The following is a 24,962-nucleotide window of genomic DNA, read 5'->3' as shown; positions in this document are numbered from 1 at the left end:
AGGAATGGGGCTAGGAAGACTTCACAGAGGAAGCACTGTGAAAAGCTAAGTCTTAAAGGATGAGTCTGGAATATTCACATCAACAGGTAGAGTGAGGTGGGCATGGGGGCTGGGAATCTCAAGCTGACTGCACACAGATCATTCTTTCATTACCACTTGACTGCAGGGTAATAAATAATTTGTACCCATTGGAAGAGTATTTAGTACATGGCCTATGGTGAAGGGAATTGGTCTAGTCCTTTCAGAAAGCAATTTGGTAAAATAAATCAAGAACCATACAATGGCCATCTAGTCATCACATCTGGGGGAGTATATCTGGAGGAAGTAATTACAAATGTGGAAAAGATTACATGCATGAAAATAATATATACTGGATTTGTGAAAATAGGGGAAAAATTGGAAACTGAGCCTCCAATTCACTTCCTTGGAAGACAGGTAAATAAACTATGATCCATTTATTAGAGGGTTGATTTATTATGCAGCTGTTTGTTTTAAATATTATATGACAATTTGGAAATACTTATTCATATAAGGTTAACTGAAAAAAGAGAAATGTGTGCATATGATCACAACTTTACTTTTTAACTCATAAATATTTAAAATATTTAAATGTTTAACATATGTGCTACTCTTAGAGGAAAACATAGGCAGAACACTCTATGACATAAATCACAGCAAGATCCTTTTTGACCCACCTCCTAGAGTAATGGAAATAAAGACAAAAATAAACACATGGGACCTAATGAAACTTAAAAGCTTTTGCACAGCAAAGGAAACCATAAACAAGACCAAAAGACAACCCTCAGAATGGGAGAAAATATTTGCAAATGAAGGAACTGACAAAGGATTAATCTCCAAAATATACAAGCAGCTCATGCAGCTCAATATCAGAAAAACAAACAACCCAATCCAAAAATGGGCAGAAGACCTAAACAGACATTTCTCCAAAGAAGATATACAGACTGCCAACAAACACATGAAAGAATGCTCAACATCATTAATCATTAGAGAAATGCATATCAAAACTACAATGAGATATCATCTCATACCAGTCAGAATGGCCATCATCAAAAAATCTACAAACAATAAATGCTGGAGAGGGTGTGGAGAAAAGGGAACCCTCCTGCACTGTTGGTGGGAATGTAAATTGATACAGCCACTATGGAGAACAGTATGGAGGTTCCTCAAAAAACTAAAAATAGAACTACCATATGACCCAGCAATCCCACTCCTGGGCATATACCCTGAGAAAACCATAATTCAAAAAGAGTCATGTACCACAATGTTCATTGCAGCTCTATTTACAATAGGACATGGAAGCAACCTAAGCATCCATGGACAGATGAATGGATAAAGAAGCTGTGGCACATATATACAATGGAATATTACTCAGCCATAAAAAGAAACGAAATTGAGTTATTTGTAGTGAGGTGGATGGACCTAGAGTCTGTCATACAGAGTGAAGTAAGTCAGAAAGAGAAAAACAAATACCGTATGCTAATAAATATATATGGAATCTTAAAAAAAAAAAAGGTCATGAAGAACCTAGGGGCAGGACAGGAATAAAGACGCAGACCTATTAGAGAATGGATTTGAGGACATGGAGAGGGGGAAGGGTAAGCTGGGATGAAGTGAGAGAGTGGCATGGACATATATACGCTACCAAATGTAAAACCGATAGCTAGTGGGAAGCAGCCACATAGCACAGGGAGATCAGCTTGGTGCTTTGTTACCACCTAGAGGGGTGGGATAGGGAGGGTGGGAGGGAGGGAGACGCAAGAGGGAAGAGATATGGGAACATATGTATATGTATAGCTGATTCACTTTGTTATAAAGTAGAAATTAACACACCATTGTAAAGCAATTATACTCCAATAAAGATGTTAAAATAAATAAATAAATAGGAACATTTTTATTTAAAAAAATAAATAAAATATGTGTTATTTAAAAATAACAAAAGGGGCCTAAGATATGGCACCAAAATGCTACCACAAGTTGGGCTTGAATGAGGAAAGTTTTGGGAGACATGTTTCCTTCTGTTTTCAAACTTTTTGTTTTATGGTTGTTTGTTCCCTTATAACCTGTAAGTAGTTTGCTTGTTTGTTTAATCTATGGAATGAATTTCACACTCTACAATCTTGGGGTGAACTCCTTCCAAAAATCACCAAGTCTTCTAGTTCTTGTTTTTTCTGTCTTCTAATTACTTGGTAAGTGCCCTAGTCTGAACATGACATAGTGCGTGTCTGTTTGGTGACAGTGGCTGACAAAGTACAGCATGTCTTCCTATACCCTGCCTTCCTGGGGTCTCAAGACCATTAGGAGAAACAACAACACTTGACACAGCTTTTGTTTGTGCTACACACTCTTCTATGCACTTCACAGACATTAATTCATTATATATTGATACAACAATCCCATGAAGTTAGGCTTAGGACCAAGGTTAGGGTTAGCCATTTACCCAAAGCTATCCAGCTAGTTGGTGATAGAGCCAGGATTTGAACCCAGGGAGTACGGCTCAAGGGTCTCTGCTCTTAATCACTCAAGACAGGGAGCTTTGAAATAGCCAGCTCTCTGTACAGACAGGCAGACAGGCATTAACACCTACACAAATAACTGCGTGGTTGGGGGGAGGGACTGGAGATGGAGGGTGGAGTCTGAAAGACCGAGCTATGGGGGTTCTAGCGTAAGCCCCTTCCCGAATGGAAGCCTCAATCTGGCAGCGATCTCTTTCTGAGAGGATGGCAGATGCAGAATGACAACTGAAATCTGAGCGGTCATCTCTGCGTAAATATGGGGCTCAGTGTTGGAGAGGGATGAGAGGTCGCCCTTAGCGAGAGGCAAAAAGCACCAGAGAGCTGTGTGTTTACACAAACTGTGTCTTGATATTTTCTTTGTCTATTGTTCCTGAGGCAGACATAATGATTGTTTCTTCTCTGGGGCGTTTATTCAGATGACAAAGCTCAGGCTTTGCCTGGAATTTTAGAGACCCCAGAACTAGAACAGAACTTTGTTGGCCATCTCATCTAGACCTTGTCCATCCCTCTACCCTTAACACACACACACACACACACACACACACACACACTCTCTCTCTCTCTCTCTCTCTCTCTCTCTCTCTCTCTCTCTCTTATGAAGACAGAGGATAAATATCAATTAGAAATAATGAGTGAGGTACCTGGTACACAGAGGCATTAGTAGACCCCATTGAAAGGAATTAACCAAAGAAGGCAGCAGTCATTACGCAAACACAATGAGGGTCCAATGATATGAAGTCCTGAGTGATTCTTTCGTTGGATCTGACTCATGTTTCTCCATTCACTCTAGATTGAGTCCATGTTTACATGATATGTCTGCCCTCTTGGTCCTATGTTTTTAATTCATTAGTTCCAAGTCTTGGAAACAGGCTACTCAAATATTCACCCCAGTGAAAGCTCAGGATTATTAATAAGCAGCCAAGTGTTTGAAGGCAGCCAGTCCAAGCTGGGACACTGCTCAGGATGGAGAACACGTGGCTTCCAAACCATGTCTGAAATGATTGTGTTCTACTGGCGTGCACTGCACGTGCTCCTACTCTTAAGCCTCATCCAAGAACAATCAGAGACTATAACTAGAAATCTTCCTCTCACCCCCTACCTAAAACATCCCCACCATTTTTAGAGGAAAGCTGACACTTTACCCAGCCCTGCCTGAAGAGTGAGGGACTCTCCTATATCCTCCTTGTCAAGATTTATATATCCTTGTCCCAAGTGTCAGAGGACTACTTTACTCTTTCTTAATGGAAATTCCATTCTTAAATATTAGACTTCCCAATTTGCCTCTCATGGTAGAAACCACGGGAAGGAACCTGAGAGACGACACCTGTCATGTGACAGATGAAGAGAGGTGGCCCCAAAAGAAGAGGGCACCATTTGAGCATCAAGCTGGTGATGAGATGCTCCCGGTTCTCAGCCCAGGGCTCCTTCTGCCCACACGCTCCTCAACTTCCACGTGGCACTGAAGGCGACACTGTGTCGCCATGAAGCCCGGGAAGGAGAAGAGGCTGCGTCAGTTATTTTTCTAACCCTCCCCCTGACCCCTTATCTGAACCCACCCCCAGTGGAAGGAAAGCCCATGGGATCTTACTCATTTCCATGTACTCTGGCGTCAGTCCAGTGTATGGTTCCAGGCTGTAGTCTAGATCCCACTGCTCTGGATGCTTTGAACAGGCAGAGTCAGCTTCTCCAGGCTCTGTCTCATCTTTCATCTTCCGAAATAGTTTCTTTAGCTTCCTGGAAAAGAAAGGGACCAGTCACCACAAGCCTCTGGAGGAGAGGGTTTGTTCTGCAGACAGAAAGGAGAAAAACAACTAAGTTTTGGTACTGGAGCCATCTCTCATCGAAGGACAGAGAGAGGAACACTAAGCAGACTACTTTTCTCTTAAAGACAATCCCAGGAGGTCCTTTGTCGGGATAATAAAAGGATCACCCCGCAAAGGACCAAGTTTCTTCAAACCCAAAGAAACTTTTAATTCTTCCTGCTGTTTGATAAGCAACAGGAGTGTTGGCCCTTCCTGTCAAACACTGAGACAGTCCTATTTTCTAACGGGTGATCTGTCCACCCTCTTCATGGGGAAGGGAGGGTGTTTAGAAAGTAGCAGAAGGATGCCATCTTCCCACCTCAAACATTTTCATGTCTTAATAACATGAAGAGTGTATGTCCATTAAAGCCAAGCTAAACGTTGTCCACCATTGCTATGGGGTGAATTGTATCCCCCAAAATTCATATGTTGAAACTCAGAGCCCCGATGTGACCATATGTGAAGACAGGGCTTTTAGGAAGTACTTATGGTTAAATGGGGTGATAAAGGTGGGTCCTAACCCAAAGGACTGTTCGCCTTGTAAGAAAAGGGAGAGACAGCAATCTCCCTCCACCATGTGAGGTCACAATCATCTGAAAGCCAGGAAGAAGGCCCCCACTAGAAACCAAGCCCTGCCAGTCCTTACACCTTGGATTTTCCAGCCTCCAGAACTGTGAGAAAACACATTTCTGTTGTTTAAGCCCCCCAGTCTATGGTATTAGTTATGGCAGCCTGAGTAGACTAAGTCAACCACATTCAGGACATTTTCAGTCTAGAATGATAACAAGATAATAATGGCCCAGCCTCTTGGGATTGGTATGAGGATGAAGTGAAACAGTGTTTATACCATCCTTAGCACAATATCTGGACATAGTAAGCATTCAATAGATGCTAGCCATTATTATCTTTAATATTAAATGCTAAGATGAATTAAATGCCTGAAGGTACAATCTTTTCATACCTCCCACTGATACACAATACACAGAGAATGAAATGAGGATAAGGAGTGAGGTCCCAATTCTGCTGATTGGTCTAAGAGAAAGTTTCTAGGAGACTGTGGAAGGAGAACTAACAGCAGAACAGTCAGAAGCATAAACTTGAAATGTTTAAAGGAATTGTGCCTATAATTTAAGGTTATTATTACCATTTTACAGCTGAGAGGGCTCAGACTCAGAGTGGCTAGGGGTTGCTTGCAGTCCAAAGCCTGGTATAAGGACCCAGGTCTTCTGGCTCTGGCCCAGGTTTCTTTTCCTCCACAATTCACGGTCAAGGTCTCCGTGAAGGAGACTCGGGATTGACACACGGAATTCATGAGAGCAAGAACCAGAAAGAGAAGGGGGACCAAGAGGAAGGGAAGCAGATCAACTTTACTTCCCATGTGAGTCTTCAGCCACCCCTCTGTCTGAACTTGCTGTGGCTATTGCTCATTCAGGGAAAATCTCTGATTGTTTTGGCTTTAGCTTATAGTTCCTGATAAATTATAAGTGGAAATCTCAGCTCTTCACTCCCTGGTGTGTGACCCTGTGCAAGTCAAACAATCTCTTTAGCCTCAGTTTCCTCCTTAATAGATGAAGATGATGCTAAAAAATAGGTCCTAGAATCAATTCAATGAGATAAGGTATATAAAGGCAATTTAATAGCAACCATGTTTGGAACAAGGTAACTGCTCAATAAATGTTAACTATCATTAATGTAAAAAAAACAAAATAAAATAAAGGGATTGTAAAGTCCATGTTCCATCCGAATGCAGGAATCCTCCCTACACACACATCCTTACACAAGACCATCCAACCCCTGTGTAGCTATTTCCAGAGGAGCGCTCACGAAATCATTAGGCATCTCATTCTATTGTTAGAAAGTGTTCAGGCAAGTAGTGGGAATTCCATGGTTCAAAATAATGTTTTGATCGGTGCCTTGTCTAATACCACTTGCCATCAAGAAGCCTGTAGTATTGTGGTATGGGTAAAAGTCTGATCTTTGATGTCAGGAAATCATTTTTTAAAAACCTAGTTTTACAACTCACCAGTTACATTTTCTTGGGCAAATTATGAAAACTCCATAAGCTTTAGTTTTCTTATCTATAAGATGAGAAAATAAATATTAACTAGCCCATTGGGTCAGTTAAAGGAGATAATCTATGTAACATGCTTAATTTAGGGCTTGGTACATGTCAAGAGCTCCATAAATATATCATTGTCCTTATCATTGTCATCCTCATCGTCACAGGAGGATCTAAAGAATGAGTTGAGATCCACAGAATCAACAGTAAAATAAAATATTTCATAATAAGATAGCAAGCAATAATTCTGTGATCACAAGAAATTAAGAAAAACCTAGATGGAGCCTAAAGATTCTGAAGCCAAATAGTATGAAGTGGCTGAGACCCTGTCTGTGAGTCGGGACAGGACAGGATGAAGAAAAAACATAACAAGAAAAGAAGGAAGGAAAAGAAGGGAGGGAGAGGGGGAAAGAGGAAGGGAAGGTCTAGAACCAGAACTCAAGTTAAGACTTTTCCGCCAAGTACCAGGAATCAGAAAACTCGGCCACATCTTTAGTAAAGAATAGTAAATGGTTTTAAGTAAACATGGAAAATTGAACACATGCATATATCCTGTTCACTTCTGAAATGCTACCAAAGTGATAGTGAATGAATTTTAAAATGTATAAAACCACGAGGTTAAAGAAAATAGTCATGAATACAGTAGAGTATGAGAGATATTAAAGACTATCTTGGAAGATGAACAGTGAATGAAGGAGTTAGCAAAGCTGTGATGGCTGAATACCAAGTACCGACAGTGGAAGATGGAAGGGAAAAGCAAGTCAATTCATGCTGAAAAATCTCAGAAAGGCTCAGAAATTGCAGGCACCACGTATCACCAAAGGCAGGAGGTAGGGATTAGTCAATGCACTATTAAAGAAACAGTAGACCCTAATCTCTCTGTCCACCCATATTGCCCAAGTGACCACCACTTCCCAACACCAACAGGAGCAAAAAGTTTATTCAGAGAAGAAAATGAACCAGGGAAACTCTAGATCTGACATAAATCCAATAAAATGATAGGAAGTTAAAAATCAATAACCTCTTAGGGAAAAAAGAAAATAGAACTAAAGACAAATATATGGGCAAGAGGAAAGAAAAGAGAAGGAAATTAATCAATCTATGAACTTCAACATTTATGCAGAGAGAGAAGACAGAGAAAATGGTGGGGAAGAAACTACAAGAGAAATATAAGAAAATGTCCCAGAGGTGAAGGACATGCACTTTTTTTAAAAAAATTTTTTGGCCACACTGCACGGCATGTGGGATCTTAGTTCCCCAACTATGGATCGAACCCACACCCCCTGCATTGGAAGTGCATAGTCTTAACCCCTGGACTGCCAGGGAAGTCCCAGGACATGCACTCTCTGATTATAAGGACCTATTCACTAAAATGAAGAAAGAAAAAGATCTCCACCAAAGCATATCACCTTGAGATTTTAGAACGCTAAGAAGAAGGAAAAGGATTCTAACAGCTTCCAGGTCCAGAAGGACAAAGGTAGATTCTCTAAAAATTATAAGCAAAAGGATATTAGAATTCTCAACATCAGCCCTTTACCATAGAAAACTCCAGGGAAATGTATTAACATTGAGAAGGCAAATGATTTTTAGCATAGGATTTTATACCTAGCCAAAGTATACAACGAGTGCAAAGGCAGAATAAAGACATTTTCAAACAGGCAAGTTTTCCAAAAAGATACATTTCTATGCCTCCATTCTCATGAAGTTCCTGCAGGATGAATTTCACCAACCAAGGATATAAAGCAATAGAGAAAACAGTATGGAATCTGGCAAAGAATCCACCAGAAAAAAAAGTGTTGGACCTAACAGGGATTGATAGCTGTATGGAAGGTTTAGTGAACAAACCCCTCTGGTCTGAACAGGATAATGGAGGGTTCCTAGAGGATGGTCTCAAGGAAAAAATAAATGTGACCAATAAGACATCTGATGTGTTTAAAAAGAATGAAATGTTGCCACTGGCAGCAACATGGATGGACCTAGAGATTATCATACTAAGTGATGTAAGTCAGAGAAAGATTTCAAATATGATATCACATATGTGGAATCTAAAAAATAATACTAATGAATCTGTACACAAAACAGAAACAGACTCACAGACATAGAAAACAAACTTATGATTACCAAAGGGAAAAGGGACGGGGAGGGATAAATTAGGAGTTTGGGATTAACAGATACAAACTATTATACATAAAATAGATAAACAATAAGGATTTACTGTATAACACAGGGAACTATATTCAATATCTTATAGTAACATATAGTGAAAAATAATCTGAAAAAGAATATATACATATATATGGCTGAATCACTTTGCTGTACACCTGAAACTAACACAATATTGTAAATAAACTATATTTCAATTTTTAAAAATGATAAAGCAAAACCAAAAAAATAAATAAGAAATAAAAGACATCTGATGTGTTTAATGAGGTAATTAAGGTGGGAAAGTGGACACTTAAATAACTGTCACCAATGTGGTATAATGAGTATTATAAAGGGAGAGATTTAGGGAATCATGGGCAACCTAACCTGCAAGGTTTCCCTGGGGAAGAGCTGTGTAAACCAACCGAAGGATGAAAGATGATAGAAGCAGCATGGGAAAGTGAGAGAGAGCTGTGAAAGGGGAAGCTGTGTGCTCTAGGCACAGGGAATTATTTGTGCAACAACCAAAGACAGTGCGAGAATGGTCACTGCAGGGAATAAAAGGAGTTCCAAATGTTCGGAGCATAGGTAGGAGAGAAAGTGATGAAAGATGACTTGAGAGGTAGCACACGTTCATGAAGATGGCCTCGTAAGCCATGTGGATGCAGGGGCTCAAGGGAGAGATCAGGGTAGCAGAGGGAGAGGCCAGGATGATTGCCATGGCCATGAAGGGAAGTAGACAGATCGAGACACGCTTAGGAGGTGGGGTTAAGAAGCTGGTGGGGGGTGCTTCCCTGGTGGCGCAGTGGTTGGGAGTCCGCCTGCCGATGCAGGGGACACGGGTTCGTGCCCCGGTCCGGGAAGATCTCACATGCCGCGGAGTGGCTGGGCCTGTGAGCCATGGCCGCTGAGCCTACGCGCCCAGAGCCTGTGCTCCGCAACGGGAGAGGCCATGACAGTGAGAGGCCCGCGTACCGCAAAAAAAAAAAAAAAAGAAGCTGGTGGGGAATTGCAGTTGGGAAGGGAAGAGGAACCACGGATGACCCCGCAAAGTCCTTGGCTGTGTGTGTGGGTGGTGGCAGAGTTCGCTAAACTGGGGGACACAAGAGGAGAGGGGGAGGAGACGTTGTTGAGATGGAGGGTTTCATGAGACAATTAAGTAGGGATGTCTAGTAAACAGTTATATGTGGTCTAGAGCTTGGAAAACAGGTATGGGTTGGAGCCAGAGACCCAAGAACCATCACGGAAAGAAGAATGGAAACGCTAGCAATGAACACCTCCTGTGGGTGGCGTGGAGGGGAAGGAGCCTTCAGAGGGCAGGGAAAGAGCAGTCACAGGAAGAGATGCTCAACTGGGAGACCCTGTGGCAACGAAAGTCAGGGCAGAGGACAGCCTCAGGAAGGACGCCGCGGTCAGCCACGCAATACGCTGCGGGTGGGTCCAAATATCCACAAATAATTCTTACGAACCTCTCCTTACCAGGAGTTTCCCTCCTGGAGATCTCAGTGCCCATTAAAAACATTAATAAAGGAAGTCCCTCGAGAGCAGGATTTAAGAGGAATCCTGCACCTTGTATAACACACAGATGGGGCATTTGGAAAACTTCAGATTATGATTCCTACCGTATGATGCATTCGCTTGTTAAAATAAATCCTTTGAGGTTACCCTCGTCTCCTTTTCATCTGTTCTTTCTCTGTCCCTTGTTAATGACAAGTCTGAGAAACTCTGTCCAGAAGTCTCCGAGCCTTTCCCCTGCATGTGCCCCACAGGTTCACCCTGAGACCACGGTGATTGTCGGTCACGCCTTGGCCTCCTGGCTGCAGGATCCAGGCCCCAGGAGTCCTCCACAGACCCTGGCTTCACAGACCTCGAGCCTCGTGAAAGAAGGCAGAAGCAAGCCCGCCATGGGCCGAAGAAGAGAACCACATCAGCCTCGGAGCTGTGTATTCCTCTTCTTGAAACAGGAGAGGATTCAAATTTGTTCCTTAAACCTCTGATTCACAGCCATATTCCACTGTTTTGAGGGAAACACACAGCTTCCCTTGCCTGTGATGGCTTTAAAGAGAGACTGTTTTATGTCTTGAAATACAATATTTATCACATTTATCAAAAAAAGCAGCAAGTTTATGAAATCTTCCTGGCTATGTGCAGGGGTATATTGTGGCTATTTTGGGGTGTGATCTGGTGCTTCTAGCAAGAATAGGGACTGGGGGACATTTTGCCAGTGGAAGTATTAATTCATCAGCTCTGTCCATCTCAGACGTTGCTCAGGAAAGAATCAGGCACCTGAAAAAGAGCGTTTACCCTTACACACACACACAAATTCATCTCTCTGAATGATTAAAGGCCATTTCCAATTTTGCTTCATAGAATACTGGAGTTGAGGTTGAGATAAAATTATAGCGAGGACTTGGGATGTGCTGTGGCGTCTTTGGGGGCACGATGACGTTTGGATCCAAAGTCCATTTTGCACAAACACATATGAGAAAGGTGGTGTGTGTGTGTGTGTGTGTGTGTGGTGGGGGAGATGAAGAAAATCCCCATCAATGGACTCAGATAATAAACAGCACAAGATCGGATTCTGCCCCGCAAGCCAGCCATGTCTGAAGTTATCTCAGAAGGAGCTGCCAATGAGCATTATTCTGGGGCCTGTTGTGTTGAAAACCACCTGGCTCCCCTCTGGAAAGCATCTGTCACAACTGTGTCAGGGCCCAGGAGCCTGGCGTTGTGTGAGTGGGGAGAGTCCAAGGCCAGACCACACAACCTCCGTTTCATCTAGTATCATGTCCTCATGGCCCTTAAAGAGCTACTGCTCCCAGTTTTGCTGCTTCCTTTGAAAGCACTTCATTTTACCATCTCCAGGGGCTCTGAAGCAGGCCTAGCAAAAGTGGGACATACTTCTGTCTGGATGGTGCTGGCCTCCCATAGTGGCCCTGTCTGGGGCACCTGCCAGATTTAGGGGTAGCAAGGGAGAGGTCTGGAAGCTGAAGATGCTTATCCCGGTCTCAAAGGACAGGTGTACAGTATTCATGGACATGCCTGGTATCTGTGCCAGCCCCGTGGGGACCTGCGGGGTTAAAAGGCAAGAACATCGTGCTAAGCCAATGTCTCCCAAGCAAAGGACACGTTCCACTAGCAGCTCATGTGATGTTTCTGGAAGGTCACTAGACTTGGCCTAACATCTCGTTAGAGCACCTGGAAGAATTACTCCCTTTACTGCTCTCAGCTCGTCCCTCTGATTGCAGTCCAGGAGAAAACCCCAGTCTGCTGCTGGTATGCTTTTAACAACTCCCCAGGACTTGTGCAACTTCTTTTTCAATAAAGAGAATGCAGATCTTAGGCTAACTTCATTGATTAATAATGGATCACTTTTCTTGTATTTCTTTCTACTATTTGCTATTCAGGGTAACTGATAGTGTTAGGTTTCCACTTTCAGAAATGTGATGGACTTAAAAAGTGAATTGGTTTAGAGGAAATTAATATGCAAATAGCTGTCTAGGTAGGTAATGGAAAACAATTGAAAACTTGGCTGACAAGTGACTAAAGATTGGGAAACAATCTAATGCAAGAAGCCTGCTGGACTGGTCGACTCAAGAAGACACTAGAATTTGTAGTGGTGGTGCTTTTAGCAATACACACACATGCATGCACATGCACACATGCACGCACATGCACACACAGAGAATCTAAGGAGAATGGTGCACCCTTAGGGAGTTAGATAAATTACAGACGACTACCTGGCTTACCAGCAAAGTCAGTTCAATAGTCTTGAACATTTTAAAATTCTCTTTGGCAGAATCTCAGCAAATTGCTTTCAGAAGTAAATAACAAACACGAAAAATGATCAATCTATGTCTATAACCATATTTTTTTACCCCAAATATTCTTATCCGGTATGATTACCTACATAACTCCTCAGACTTGCTTCTGTTTTTAAAAATCAAGTCTGGTCTCGAAGATTAATATTTATCTCCCTGAGAGAAAAAATTGGATGCAGGCTCTGAAGGTACTGAAGAGCTACCATGAACCACAAGCCATGGGTCCCAGAACAGAAGAGAAAAACACTGTTCCTGAGAAGGTCTTTTCAGCTCACTCCCTGGACTCAAAACACTCAGAGAGCATCACTTGTAAACATAAAAGCCAATGACACTCAGTAACACCTTGGCTACCTGTACCCCCAGGAATGGTTCTTCCTTTCTTGGATACCCATATTTTCTCTTTTCTGGAGACTTGAGCATATATGCAAGCTGTATTTTTACATAATCCTATGTCTTTCTAGAATAACTTTCCCAAGGTCTCACAGGGACTATATTGCAATGCCTGGATTTAAACCCAGATCTGTTGAACAATCACTGCCCTACAGAGATGTGTTGCCTCCACGAAAGAGTTAAAGACCACTGGGTCTAGTTTTTATAATTTACACTATTCCTTCCTCACTGTCAGGCTCGACGGTCATTTCTCTTTTGCCTATAAAAGACTCCCCTTTTTTATTGCTTATTTCATGTTTCTCTATCATACATAAGGGTATTGCCAGGTGCATGAGCTCTGGATTGATGGGTCTAATCTACTGAGAGTAGGCTCTGAGTGGGGTGTGCAAGACCCAATAATCATAATCGTGGTGATTTCAGGTGAACAAACTCAATCACAACCTGTAGAATTACAGAGAACTTTGAAGATAAAATACCATAGGGCTTGGTGGAAGAACTTTTGCTCTACATTCCTGACTTCAACTATATGATTAGGTTGTATGTGTTCACTAACAGATTAGGAACTAAAATGAGGAAAAATATTTTGAAAGAGAAGTGACTTATATTGGAATCGGCAGCGACCAGTTTCACTGAATAGAGGAGAGGTTCATAGAATGCTAGAGCTGAAATGACAATACCTTAGAGATAATTACATTATTATATACTAAATAGGTATTATATCCTATTATATATTATGTATTATTATATGCTTTTCATCAAGAGATGAGGATAGTGAGACGTAGGAAGTGACTTGCTCACAGCTTTATGAATTACATGCAAATGCCATCAATTAAAGTGTGGCATAGTAAACACACATCAAGCATAAGGAAGGAAATTTAGCCTTCAAGGAAAACAGCCGTGTGTAGGTTTCATCTGTCATGGAGCTGACAGAGTTGATGGGTGGGGAACATCCAACATACTGTCCAAATGACTGAGTTCTTGCCTCTCTTACACACTAAAAAAGACTTCTGGGGGCTTCTCTGGTGGTGCAGTGGTTGAGAGTCTGCCTGCCAATGCAGGGGACACGGGTTCGTGCCCCGGTCCGGGAGGATCCCACATGCCGCAGAGCGGCTGGGCCCGTGAGCCATGGCCGCTGAGCCTGCGCGTCCGGAGCCTGTGCTCCACAATGGGAGAGGCCACAGCAGTGAGAGGCCAGTGTACCACAAAAAAAAAAAAAAGACTTCTGGGTCCAGAGTGGATGGCCCAAGTGATAGAAGAGATGCCTGGGAATGAAAAAATGGCAAGCTGTCTCCAATTCCAACCAATGTACTGGAAAGACAGGTGCGTTCACCCAGATGTTTGGAGGGGATTGGAGACTTTCCTTTGTAGCAGTGGGGGGGGATGGGCTCACGGCTTCCAAGGGGCCAGATGTGGCTTTGGCACATCTTTTTTTTGGTCTGTATATTTTCTGGATGTTTGTCCATAACAAATGTGTTCTCTCTGAGATGGTAAGCTCCTAGACCACAGTGACCATGTGTCTCACCAGCTTTGTTTGATGACTATCACGGAGTGACTTTCAATCAGAAAGCTGAGAACAGGGTGCTGTTTCAGAGGGTTGAGGTGCCCAAACCATGTTCTCCTCCAACTCCTCCGAGAAAAATCACATGCCCAATTGCCTCCTGTGGTTGCCCCAGTGTGGGGACAGAAAAACAGCCTAACTGATGGCCAGTGATGGTGAGACCCATTCTGAGGACTGGGATGGCAAAGAGTTATGAGCGAATGCTCAGGATTCTCATTCCTTGAAGTAGGGCTCTCATGAAAACAGGTTTTCTTTCCAGATAAATTCGATTGTCTCCATCATAACTTGAGCTCTCTAATTGTGTTTCTGAGAAAGACCAAAGAATAGCTTTCTCTGGGGATCTGTCAGACAGTCACAGCCCCCCATGGGAGCAGTGACTTGTGTAGCATTCCCTAAAGAAAGGAGTGGATCATGTATATCTGCTAATGGTTCCAATCAGCCCAAGGAACCTAGGCTCAGCAACCCTTAAGCAGACTGAGAGAGATTTTGGGCTCTCGCCCTTGCCATGACCCTGGCATGCCCCAAGACCGGTCAGGGCACCACTACCTCATCTTCTCCTAAAGCAACACCTGAGTCACTAAGTGTTTTGATAAACCCGAGTCAGTCTGTTGTTTGTTTAGAAAATAAATCTACATCCAAGGGAACCTGTTTCTTATTTATTTATTTATTTATTTTTGTCTGCGTTGGGTCTTCGTTGCTGCACTTGGGTTTTCTCTAGTTGCAGCGAGCGGGGGCTACTCTTCATTGCGGTGCACAGACTTCTCACTGTGGTGGCTTCTCTTGTTGTGGCACATGGGCTCTAGGCGCACGGGCTTCAGTAGTTGTGGTGCGCAGGCTCTAGAGTGCAGGCTCAGTAGTTGTGGCACATGGGCGTAGTTGATCCGTGGCATGTGGGATCTTCCCAGACCAGGGCTCGAAACTGTGTCCCCTGCATTAGCAGGCGGATTCTTAACCACTGCGCCACCAGGGAAGTCCAGGAAACTGTTTCTTTAAACAAAATAATGGCAGACCAACTTGTTATATATGACAGTGACCGCCTTCTTTCAAGTCACAGACACAGCCCCCTGCTTTCGCAGCTTTGACTGCTCCAAAATGCCTGACCTTTACTTGTCTGAATTCTGACAAAGTTTGCACCAGAGAGAGAACACCCAGTCACATGCAGTCTATTTTGTCTCCCAAACTAAAAAAACTAATCTCTGAGGAGATAAGGACCATTTCATATATATTTTTTCTGTATTTAGTTGTATACAAATCTTGTGTATAAGTTAAAGAAAAAGAAACAGAGAGCCTTGTGTTATGGTCTGAATGTCTGTGTCCCCTCCAGAATCCATATGTCCTACCTACCAATGTGATGGTATTAGGAGGTGGGACCTTTGAGAGGTAATTATGTTTAGATGAGGCCATGAGGGTGGGGCTTCCACAATGGTATTGGTACCCTTATAAGAAGAGGGCACCACCAATGTTCAAAGCAGCACTATTTACAGTAGCCAAGACATGGAAGCAACCTAAATGTCCATCAACAGATCAATGGATAAAGAAGATATGGTACATATATACAATGGAATATTACTTAGTCATTAAAAAGAATGAAATAATGCCATTTGCAGCAACATGGATGGACCTAGAGATGATCACACTAAGTGAAATAAGTCAGGCAAAGAAAGATAAATATCATGATATCGTTTATATGCAGAATCTAAAAAAATGATACAAATGAACTAATTTACAAAACAGAAACAGACTCACAGACTTAGAAAACAAACTTATGGTTACCAAAGGGGAAAGGTGGAGGGGGGGATAAATTAGGAGTCTGGAATTAACATATACACACTACTTTATATAAAATAGATAACCAACAAGGACCTGCTGTAGAGTACAGGGAACTCTAATCAATACTCTGTAATAACCTATATGGGAAAAGAATCTGAAAAAGAATAGATACTATATATGTATATGTATAACCGAATCACTTTGTTGTATACCTGAAACTAACACAATATTGTAGATCAACTATAGTCCAGTATAAAATAAAAATTAAAAAAAAGAAGAAGAGGGCACCAGAGCTCTCTCTCCACATATACACAGAGCCTGGGTCACATGAGCTTACAGGGAGATGGTGGTCTTCATCAGGACCAAACCGGCTGGCTCCATAATCTTCAACTTCATGGCCTCCAGAACTGTGAGAAATAAGCTACCCAGTCGATGCTATTGTGTTACAGCAACTCAAGCTGATGTAGACAGCTGGGAAGGCTCAGACTGCAGTTTTTGTGGGTATAGCTCTGTGGTATCCAATTCTCATTTTTTAATACCTGAGCCATATGAGCCAAGAGATGAAGGCAGTGGTATTCCCTGCAAGTCCTCCTGCAGTGTGGACAGTGTTATTCCTGGTTATGTAGCTCAGGGCCTGGCTCTCTAGCCCTCATAGAATATTCTGTTGGACACTTACTGTTCTCAAATTCCTTTGCTGCTTAAACTAGCCAGAGTGGACTCCAAGGTCTGCTACTAAGAACCCAGGCCAATGACATGAACAAATGCAGCTGGAAATAAAGGGATTAAACCAGTTTCTTTATTGCAGGATTTCTCAGAACCATTAAAATAATGTGCTTAGTAAATCTCCAAAAGGGAGACAGAGTGTGTGGCAGTACCTTCACCTATCCCTGTGGGGACTGTCTGACGACTGCATCACAGGACGGATAATCTTGCAAGGAGTTTGCAAAGAACTCTGAGCCTGGTACAAACTGTCCATCCAGTCCTCCTAAACAGAACTGGCCCAGCCTATAAAGAGTTACCCCTGATCCTCTCTGGCATTCCCTGGCTCTCTGATGCCAGGCTAGCTGAAAACACCCCCTGAAACAGATTTCTTTTTTTTACAACTAAAAAAGCAATAGAAACAAAAGGCAGAGGGGGCGACATTTTCCTTTGACCTGAAGGTAGATTTTCACCTGTTTCATCCTCTTCTTTTGGGTCCAGTGCTCATGAGTCAGCATTTATTTTCATGACTATCTCAATGCAAAACCTAATGAAAGGGAGGACCTTCAAGATGGCAGAGGAGTAAGACGTGGAGATCACCTTCCTCCTCACAAATACATCAAAAATACATCTACATGTGGAACAACTCATACAGAACACCTACTGAACGCTGGCAGAAGACCTCAGACTTCCCAAAAGGCAAGAAACTTCCCGCCTACCTGGGTAGGGCAAAAGTAAAAAGAATAAACAGAGACAAAAGGATAGGGACGGGACCTGCACCAGTGGGAGGGAGCCATGAAGGAGGAAAGGTTTCCACACACTAGGAGCCCCTTCGCGGGCGGAGACTGCGGATGGTGGAGGGGAAGCTTCAGAGCCACAGAGGAGAGCGCAGCCACAGGGGTACGGAGGGCAAAGCGGAGAGATTCCCGCACAGAGGATCGGTGCCGACCGGCACTCACCAGCCCTAGAGGCTTGTCTGCTCACCCACTGTGGGAGATGGGGACTGGGAGCTGAGGCTCGGGCTTTGGAGGTCAGACCCCAGGGAGAGGACGGAGGTTGGCTGCGTGAACACAGCCTGACGAGGGTTAGTGCACCACAGCTAGCCGGGAGGGAGTCCGGGAAAAAGTGTGGACCTGCCAGAGAGGCAAGAGACCATTGTTTCGGGGTTCACGAGGAGAGGGGATTCAGAGCACCACCTAAATGAGCTCCAGAGACAGATGTGAGCTGCGGCTACCAGTGTGGACACCAGAGACCGGCATGAGACGCTAAGGCTGCTGCTGCAGCCACCAAGAAGCCTGTGTGCAATCACAGGTCACTATCCACACCTCCCCTACCAGAGCCTGTGCAGCCGCCACTGCCAGGGTCCCGTGATCCAGGGACAATTTGCCCGGGAGGACACACGGCATGCCTCAGGCTGGTGCAACGTCACGCTGGCCTCTGCCACTGCAGGCTCGCCCCGCATTCCGTAGCCCTCCCTCCCCCCGGCCTGAGTGAGCCAGAGCCCCCTAAATCAGACGCTCCTTTAACCTCCTCCTGTCTGGGCAAAGAACAGATGCCCTCAGGCGACCTACACACAGAGGTGGAGCCAAATCCAAAGCTGAACCCCAGGAGCTGTGCAAACAAAGAAGAGAAAGGGAAATCTCTCCCAGCAGCCTCAGGAGCAGTGGTTTAAATCTCCACAATCAACTTGATGTAACTTACATCTGTGGAATACCTGAGCAGACAATGAATCATCCCAAAATTGAGGTGGTGGACTTTGGGAGCAACTGTAGACTTGGGGTTTGCTGAATGCGACTGACTAGTTCCTGATTTATATGTATATCTTAGTTTAGTATTTAGAGCTTATTATCACTGGTAGATTTGTCTATTGATTTTGTTGCTCTCTTCCTTTATATATATATATAAATATATATATATATATATATATATATATATATATATATTTTTTCCCCCTTTTTCTCCTTTTGTGAGTATGTGTATGCTTCTTTGTGTGATTTTGTCTCTATAGGTTTGCTTTTACCATTTGTCCTAGGGTTCTATCTGTCTGTTTTTTTGTTTAGTATAGTTTTTAGCACTTGTTATCATTGGTACATTTGTTTATTGGTTTGGTTGCTCTCTTTTTTTAAAAATTACTTTTATTTTTTTTATTTTAATAATATTTTTTTAATTTTTTATTTTTAAAACTTTATTTTATTTATTTTTTCTTTCTTTCTTTTATTTTCTTTTCTCCCTTTTCTTCTGAGCTCTGTGGCTGCCAGGGTCTTGGTGCTCTGGCTGGGTGTCGGACCTGAGCCTCTGAGGTGAGAGAGCCAAGTTCAGGACATTGCTCCACCAGAGACCTCCCAGCCCCTTGTAATATCAATCAGCGAGAGCTCTCCCAGAGATCTCCGTCTCAATGCTAAGACCGAGCTCCAATCAATGACCAGCAAGCTCCAGTACTGGACACTCCATGCCAAACAACTAGCAAGACAGGAACACAGCCCCACCCACTAGCAGAGAGACTGCCTAAAATCATAATAAGTTCACAGACACCCCAAAACACACCACTGGATGCGGTCATGCCCATCATAAAGACAAGATCCAGCCTCATCCACCAGAACACAGGCACCAACACCTTCCACCAGGAAGCCTACACAACCCACTGAACCAACTTTACTCACCGGGGCAGACACCAAAAACAACAGGAACTAAAATCCTGCAGCCTGTGAAAAGGAGACCCCAAACACAGTAAGTTAAGCAAAATGAGAAGACAGAGAAACACACAGCAGATGAAGGAGCAAGGTAAAAACCCACCAGACCAAACAAATGAAGAGGAAATAGGCAGTCTACCTGAAAAAGAATTCAGAGTAATGATAGTAAAGATGATCCAAAATCTTGGAAATAGAATGGAGAAAATACAAGAAACGTTTAACAAGGACCTAGAAGAACTAATGAGTAAACAAACAATGATGAACAGCACAATAAGTGAAATTAAAAATTCTCTAGAAGGAATCAATAGCAGAATAACTGAGGCAGACGAATGGATAAGTGACCTGGAAGATAAAATAGTGGAAATAACTACCGCAGAGCAGAATAAAGAAAAAAGAATGAAAAGAACTGAGGACAGTCTCTGAGACCTCTGGGACAACAATTAAATGCACAAACATTTGAATTATAGGGGTCCCAGAAAAAGAAGAGAAAAAGAAAGGGACTGAGAAAATATTTGAAGAGATTATAGTTGAAAATTTCCCCAATATGGGAAAGGAAATAGTCAGTCAAGTCCAGGAAGCTCAGAGAGTCCCATACAGGATAAATCCAGGGAGAAACACGCCAAGACACATATTAATCAAACTATCAAAAATTAAATACAAAGAAAAAATATTAAAAGCAGCAAGGGAAAAGCAACAAATAACATCCAAGGGAATTCCCATAAGGTTAACAGCTGATTTTTCAGCAGAAATTCTACAATCTAGAAGGGTGTGGAAGGACATATTTAAAGTGATGAAAGGGAAAAACCTACAACCCAGATTACTCTACCCAGCAAGGATCTCATCCAGATTCGATGGAGAAATTAAAACCTTTACAGACAAGCAAAAGCTAAGAGAATTCAGCACCGCCAAACGAGCTTTACAGCAAATGCTAAAGGAACTTCTTTAGGCAGGAAACACAAGAGAAAGAAAAGACCTACAATAACAAACCCAAAACAATTAAGAAAATGGTAATAGGAACGTACATATCGATAATTACCTTAAATGTAAATGGATTAAATGCTCCAACCAAAAGACATAGACTGGCTGAATGGGTACAAAAACAAGACACGTATATATGCTGTCTACAAGAAACCCACTTCAGACCTAGGGACATGCACAGACTGAAAGTGAGGGGATGGAAAAAGATATTCCATGCAAATGGAAATCAAAACAAAGCTGGAGTAGCAATTCTCATATCAGACAAAATAGACTTTAAAATAAAGACTATTACAAGAGACAAAGAAGGACACTACATAATGATCAAGGGATCAATCCAAGAAAAAGATATAACAATTGTAAATATTTATACACCCAACATGGTAGCACCTCAATACATAAAGCAGATGCTAACAGCCATAAAAGGGGAATCAACAGTAACTCAATAATAGTAGGGGACTTTAATACCCCACTTTCACCAATGGACAGATCATCCAAAATGAAAATAAATAAGGAAACACAAGGTTTAAATGACACATTAAACAAGATGGACTTAACTGATATTTATAGGACATTCCATCCAAAAACACTTTCTTCTCAAGTGCTCATGGAACATTCTCCAGGATACATCATATCTTGGGTCACAAACCAAGCCTTGGTAAATTTAAGAAAATTGAAATCGTATCAAGTATCTTTTCCAACCTCAATGCTATGAGACTAGATATGGATTACAGGAAACAAACTGTAAAAATATACAAACACGTGGAGGCTAAACAATATGATACTAAATAACCAAGAGATCACTGAAGAAATCAAAGAGGAAATCCAAAAATACCTAGAAATAAATGACAATGAAAACACGATGACCCAAAACCTATGGGATGCAGCAAAAGCAGTTCTAAGAGGGAATATTATAGCAATAGAATCCTATCTCAAGAAACAAGAAACATCTCAAATAAACAACCTAACCTTACACCTAAAGCAATTAGAGAAAGAAGAACAAAAAAACCCCCCAAAGTTAGCAGAAGGAAAGAAATCATAAAGATCAGATCAGAAATAAATGAAAAAGAAATGAAGGAAATGAAAACAAAGATCAATAAAATTAAAAGCTGGTTCTTTGAGAAGATAAACAAAATTGATAAACCATTAGCCAGACTCATCAAGAAAAAAAAGGAAAAGACTCAAATCAATAGAATTAGAAATGAAAAAGAAGTAACAACTGACACTGCAGAAATACAAAGGATCATGAGAGATTACTACAAGCAACTATACACCAATAAAATGGACAACCTGGAAGAAATGGACAAATTCTTAGAAAAGTACAACCTTCTGAGACTGAACCAGGTAGAAATAGAAAATATAAACAGACCAATCACAAGCACTGAAATTGAAACTGTGATTAAAAATCTTCCGACAAACAAAAGCCCAGGACCAGACGGCTTCACAGGCGAATTGTATCAAACATTTAGAGAAGATCTAACACCTATCCTTCTCAAACTCTTCCAAAATATAGCAGTGAGGAACATTCCCAAACTCATTCTATGAGGCCACCATCACCGTGATACCAAAACCAGACAAAGATGTCACACAAAAAGAAAACTACAGGCCAATATAACTGATGAACATAGACGCAAAAATCCTCAACAAAATACTAGCAAACACAATCCAACAGCACATTGAAAGGATCATACACCATGATCAAGTGGGGTTTACCCCAGGAATGCAAGGATTCTTCAATATATGCAAATCAATCAATGTGATACACCATACAGACAAATTGAAGGATAAAAACCATATGATCATCTCAATAGATGCAGAAAAAGCTTTTGACAAAATTCAACACCCATTTATGATAAAAACCCTCCAGCAAGTAGGCACAGAAGGAACTTACCTCAACATAATAAAGGCCATATATGACAAACCCAGAGCCAACATCATTCCCAATGGTGAAAAACTGAAACCATTTCCACTAAGACCAGGAATGAGACAAGGTTGCCCACTCTCACTGCTATTATTCAACATACTTTTGGAAGGTTTAGCCACAGCAATCAGAGAAGAAGAAGAAATAAAAGGAATCCAAATCGGAAAAGAAGAAGTAAAGCTGTCACTGTTTGCAGATGACATGATACTATACACAGAGAATCCTAAAGATGCTACCAGAAAACTACTAGAGCTAATCAATGAATTTGGTAGAGTAGCAGGATACAAAATTAATGCACAGAAATCTCCTGCACTCCTATACATTAATGACGAAAAATCTGAAAGAGAAAATAAGGAAACACTCCCATTTACCACTGCAACAAAAAGAATAAAATACCTAGGAATAAACCTACCTAAGGAGACAAAAGACCTGTATGCAGAAAATTATAAGACACTGATGAAAGAAATTAAAGATGATACAAACAGATGGAGAGATATATCATGTTCTTGGATAGGAAGAATCAACATTGTGAAAATGACTATACTACCCAAAGCAATCTACAGATTCAGTGTAATCCCTATCATACTACCAATGGCATTGTTCACAGAACTAGAACAAAAAATTTCACAATTTGTATGGAAATACAAAAGACTCCGAATAGCCAAAGCAATATTGAGAAAGAAAAACGGAGCTGGAGAAATCAGGCTCCCTGACTTCAGACTATACCAGAAAGCTACAATAATCAAGATAGTATGGTACTGGCACAAAAACAGAAATATAGATCAATGGAACAGGATAGAAAGCCCAGAGATAAACCCACGCACATATGGTCAGCTTATCTTTGATAAAGGAGGCAAGAATATACAATGGAGAAAAGACAGCCTCTTCTATAAGTGGTGCTGGGAAAACTGGACAGCTACATGTAAAAGAATGAAATTAGAACACTCCCTAACACCATACACAAAAATAAGCTCAAAATGGATTAAAGATCTAAATGTAAGGCCAGACACTATAAAACTCTTAGAGGAAAACATAGGCAGAACACTCTATGACATAAATCACAGCAAGATCCTTTTTGTCCCACCTCCTAGAGAAAGGGAAATAAAAACAAAAATAAACAAATGGGACCTAATGAAACTTAAAAGCTTTGTACAGCAAAGGAAACCATAAACAAGATGAAAAGACAACCCTACGAATGGGAGAAAATATTTGCAAATGAAGCTACTGACAAAGGATTAATCTCCAAAATATACAAGCAGCTCATGCAGCTCAATACCACAGAAAGAAACAACCCAATCCAAAAACGGGCAGAAGACCTAAATAGACATTTCTACAAAGAAAACATACAGATGGCCAACAAATACAGGAAAAGATGCTCAACATCACTAATCATTAGAGAAATGCAAACCAAAACTACAATGAGGTATCACCTCACATTTTGATGATGACGGCCATCATGAAAAAATCTACAAACAATAAATGCTGGAGAGGGTGTGGAGAAAAGGGAACCCTCTTGCACTGTAGGTGGGTATGTAAATTGATACAGCCACTATGGAGAACAGTATGGAGGTTCCTCAAAAAACTAAAAATAGAACTACCATACAACCCAGCAATCCCACTCCTGGGCATATACCCTGAGAAAACCATAATTCAAAAAGAGTCATGTACCACAATGTTCACTGCAGCTCTTTTTACAATAGTCAGGACATGGAAGCAACCGAAGAGTCCATGGACAGATGAATGGATAAAGAAGATGTGGCACATATATACAATGGAATATTACTCAGCCATAAAAAGAAACGAAATTGAGTTATTTGTAGTGAGGTGGATGGACCTAGAGTCTGTCATACAGAGTGAAGTAAGTCAGAAAGAGAAAAACAAATACCATATGCTAACACATGTATATGGAATCTAAAAAAAAATGGTTCTGAAGAATCTAGGGGCAGGACAGGAATAAAGACGCAGACGTAGAGAATGGACTTGAGGACACGGGGAGGGGGAAGGGTAAGCTGGGACGAAGTGAGAGAGTGGCATGGACATATATACACTACCAAATGTAAAACAGATAGCTAATGGGAAGCAGCCGTATAGCACAGGGAGATCAGCTCAGTGTTTTGTGACAACCTAGGGGGGTGGGATAAGGAGGGTGCGAGGGAGACGTAAGAGGGAGGACATATGGGGATATATGTATATGTATAGCTGAGTCACTTTGTGATACAGCAGAAACTAGCACACCATTGTAAAGCAATTTATACTCTAATAAAGATGTTAAAAAAAAAACCAAACAACCTAATGAAAGAAGTCTTTGTAAAAAAAGCCATGTGGGAGGGGAGGGGAGACAATCCACATGAAAATCTGTTCTGTTTTACCAGCTATGCATCCTTCCCCTCCTAAGATCATATATTCCACAGTTCCTTAGAGATTTTTCTAAATGATTACATTGTTTTGCCATCTTTCCTGTTCACCCTCCATGCCTCTTTTACTTGTTCCCTGGGAGTGAAACGGAGCAGGACCCTATGTTCCTTGCCCCCATGTCCTCAGCCTGCTTTTGTCTGTGGAAAAACTTTAGCCAAAGAATGTTTAATCAGAGAAGTGAGAAAATGC

At 41.8% G+C, this 24,962-nt stretch overlaps 1 protein-coding gene across 1 annotated transcript in view; it reads right to left on the bottom strand.

Annotated features, from left to right (window-relative positions):
* Window positions 1-24,962, bottom strand: part of ANO2 (anoctamin 2) — a gene marked incomplete at both ends in the record, with an annotated part of 323,071 nt that overhangs the window by 33,161 nt on the left and 264,948 nt on the right. The window contains one exon of the mRNA XM_079714644.1: window positions 4,123-4,268. Within this exon, the coding sequence (XP_079570770.1) occupies window positions 4,123-4,268 (146 nt within the window). The remainder of the gene's footprint in view (window positions 1-4,122; window positions 4,269-24,962) is intronic.

Source organism: Hyperoodon ampullatus, assembly GCF_949752795.1.
Source record: "Hyperoodon ampullatus genome assembly, chromosome: 11".
Classification (NCBI taxonomy): domain Eukaryota; kingdom Metazoa; phylum Chordata; class Mammalia; order Artiodactyla; family Ziphiidae; genus Hyperoodon; species Hyperoodon ampullatus.
The sequence above is the reverse complement of the archived record's forward strand: the minus strand, read 5'-3'. Positions and strand labels throughout refer to the sequence as shown.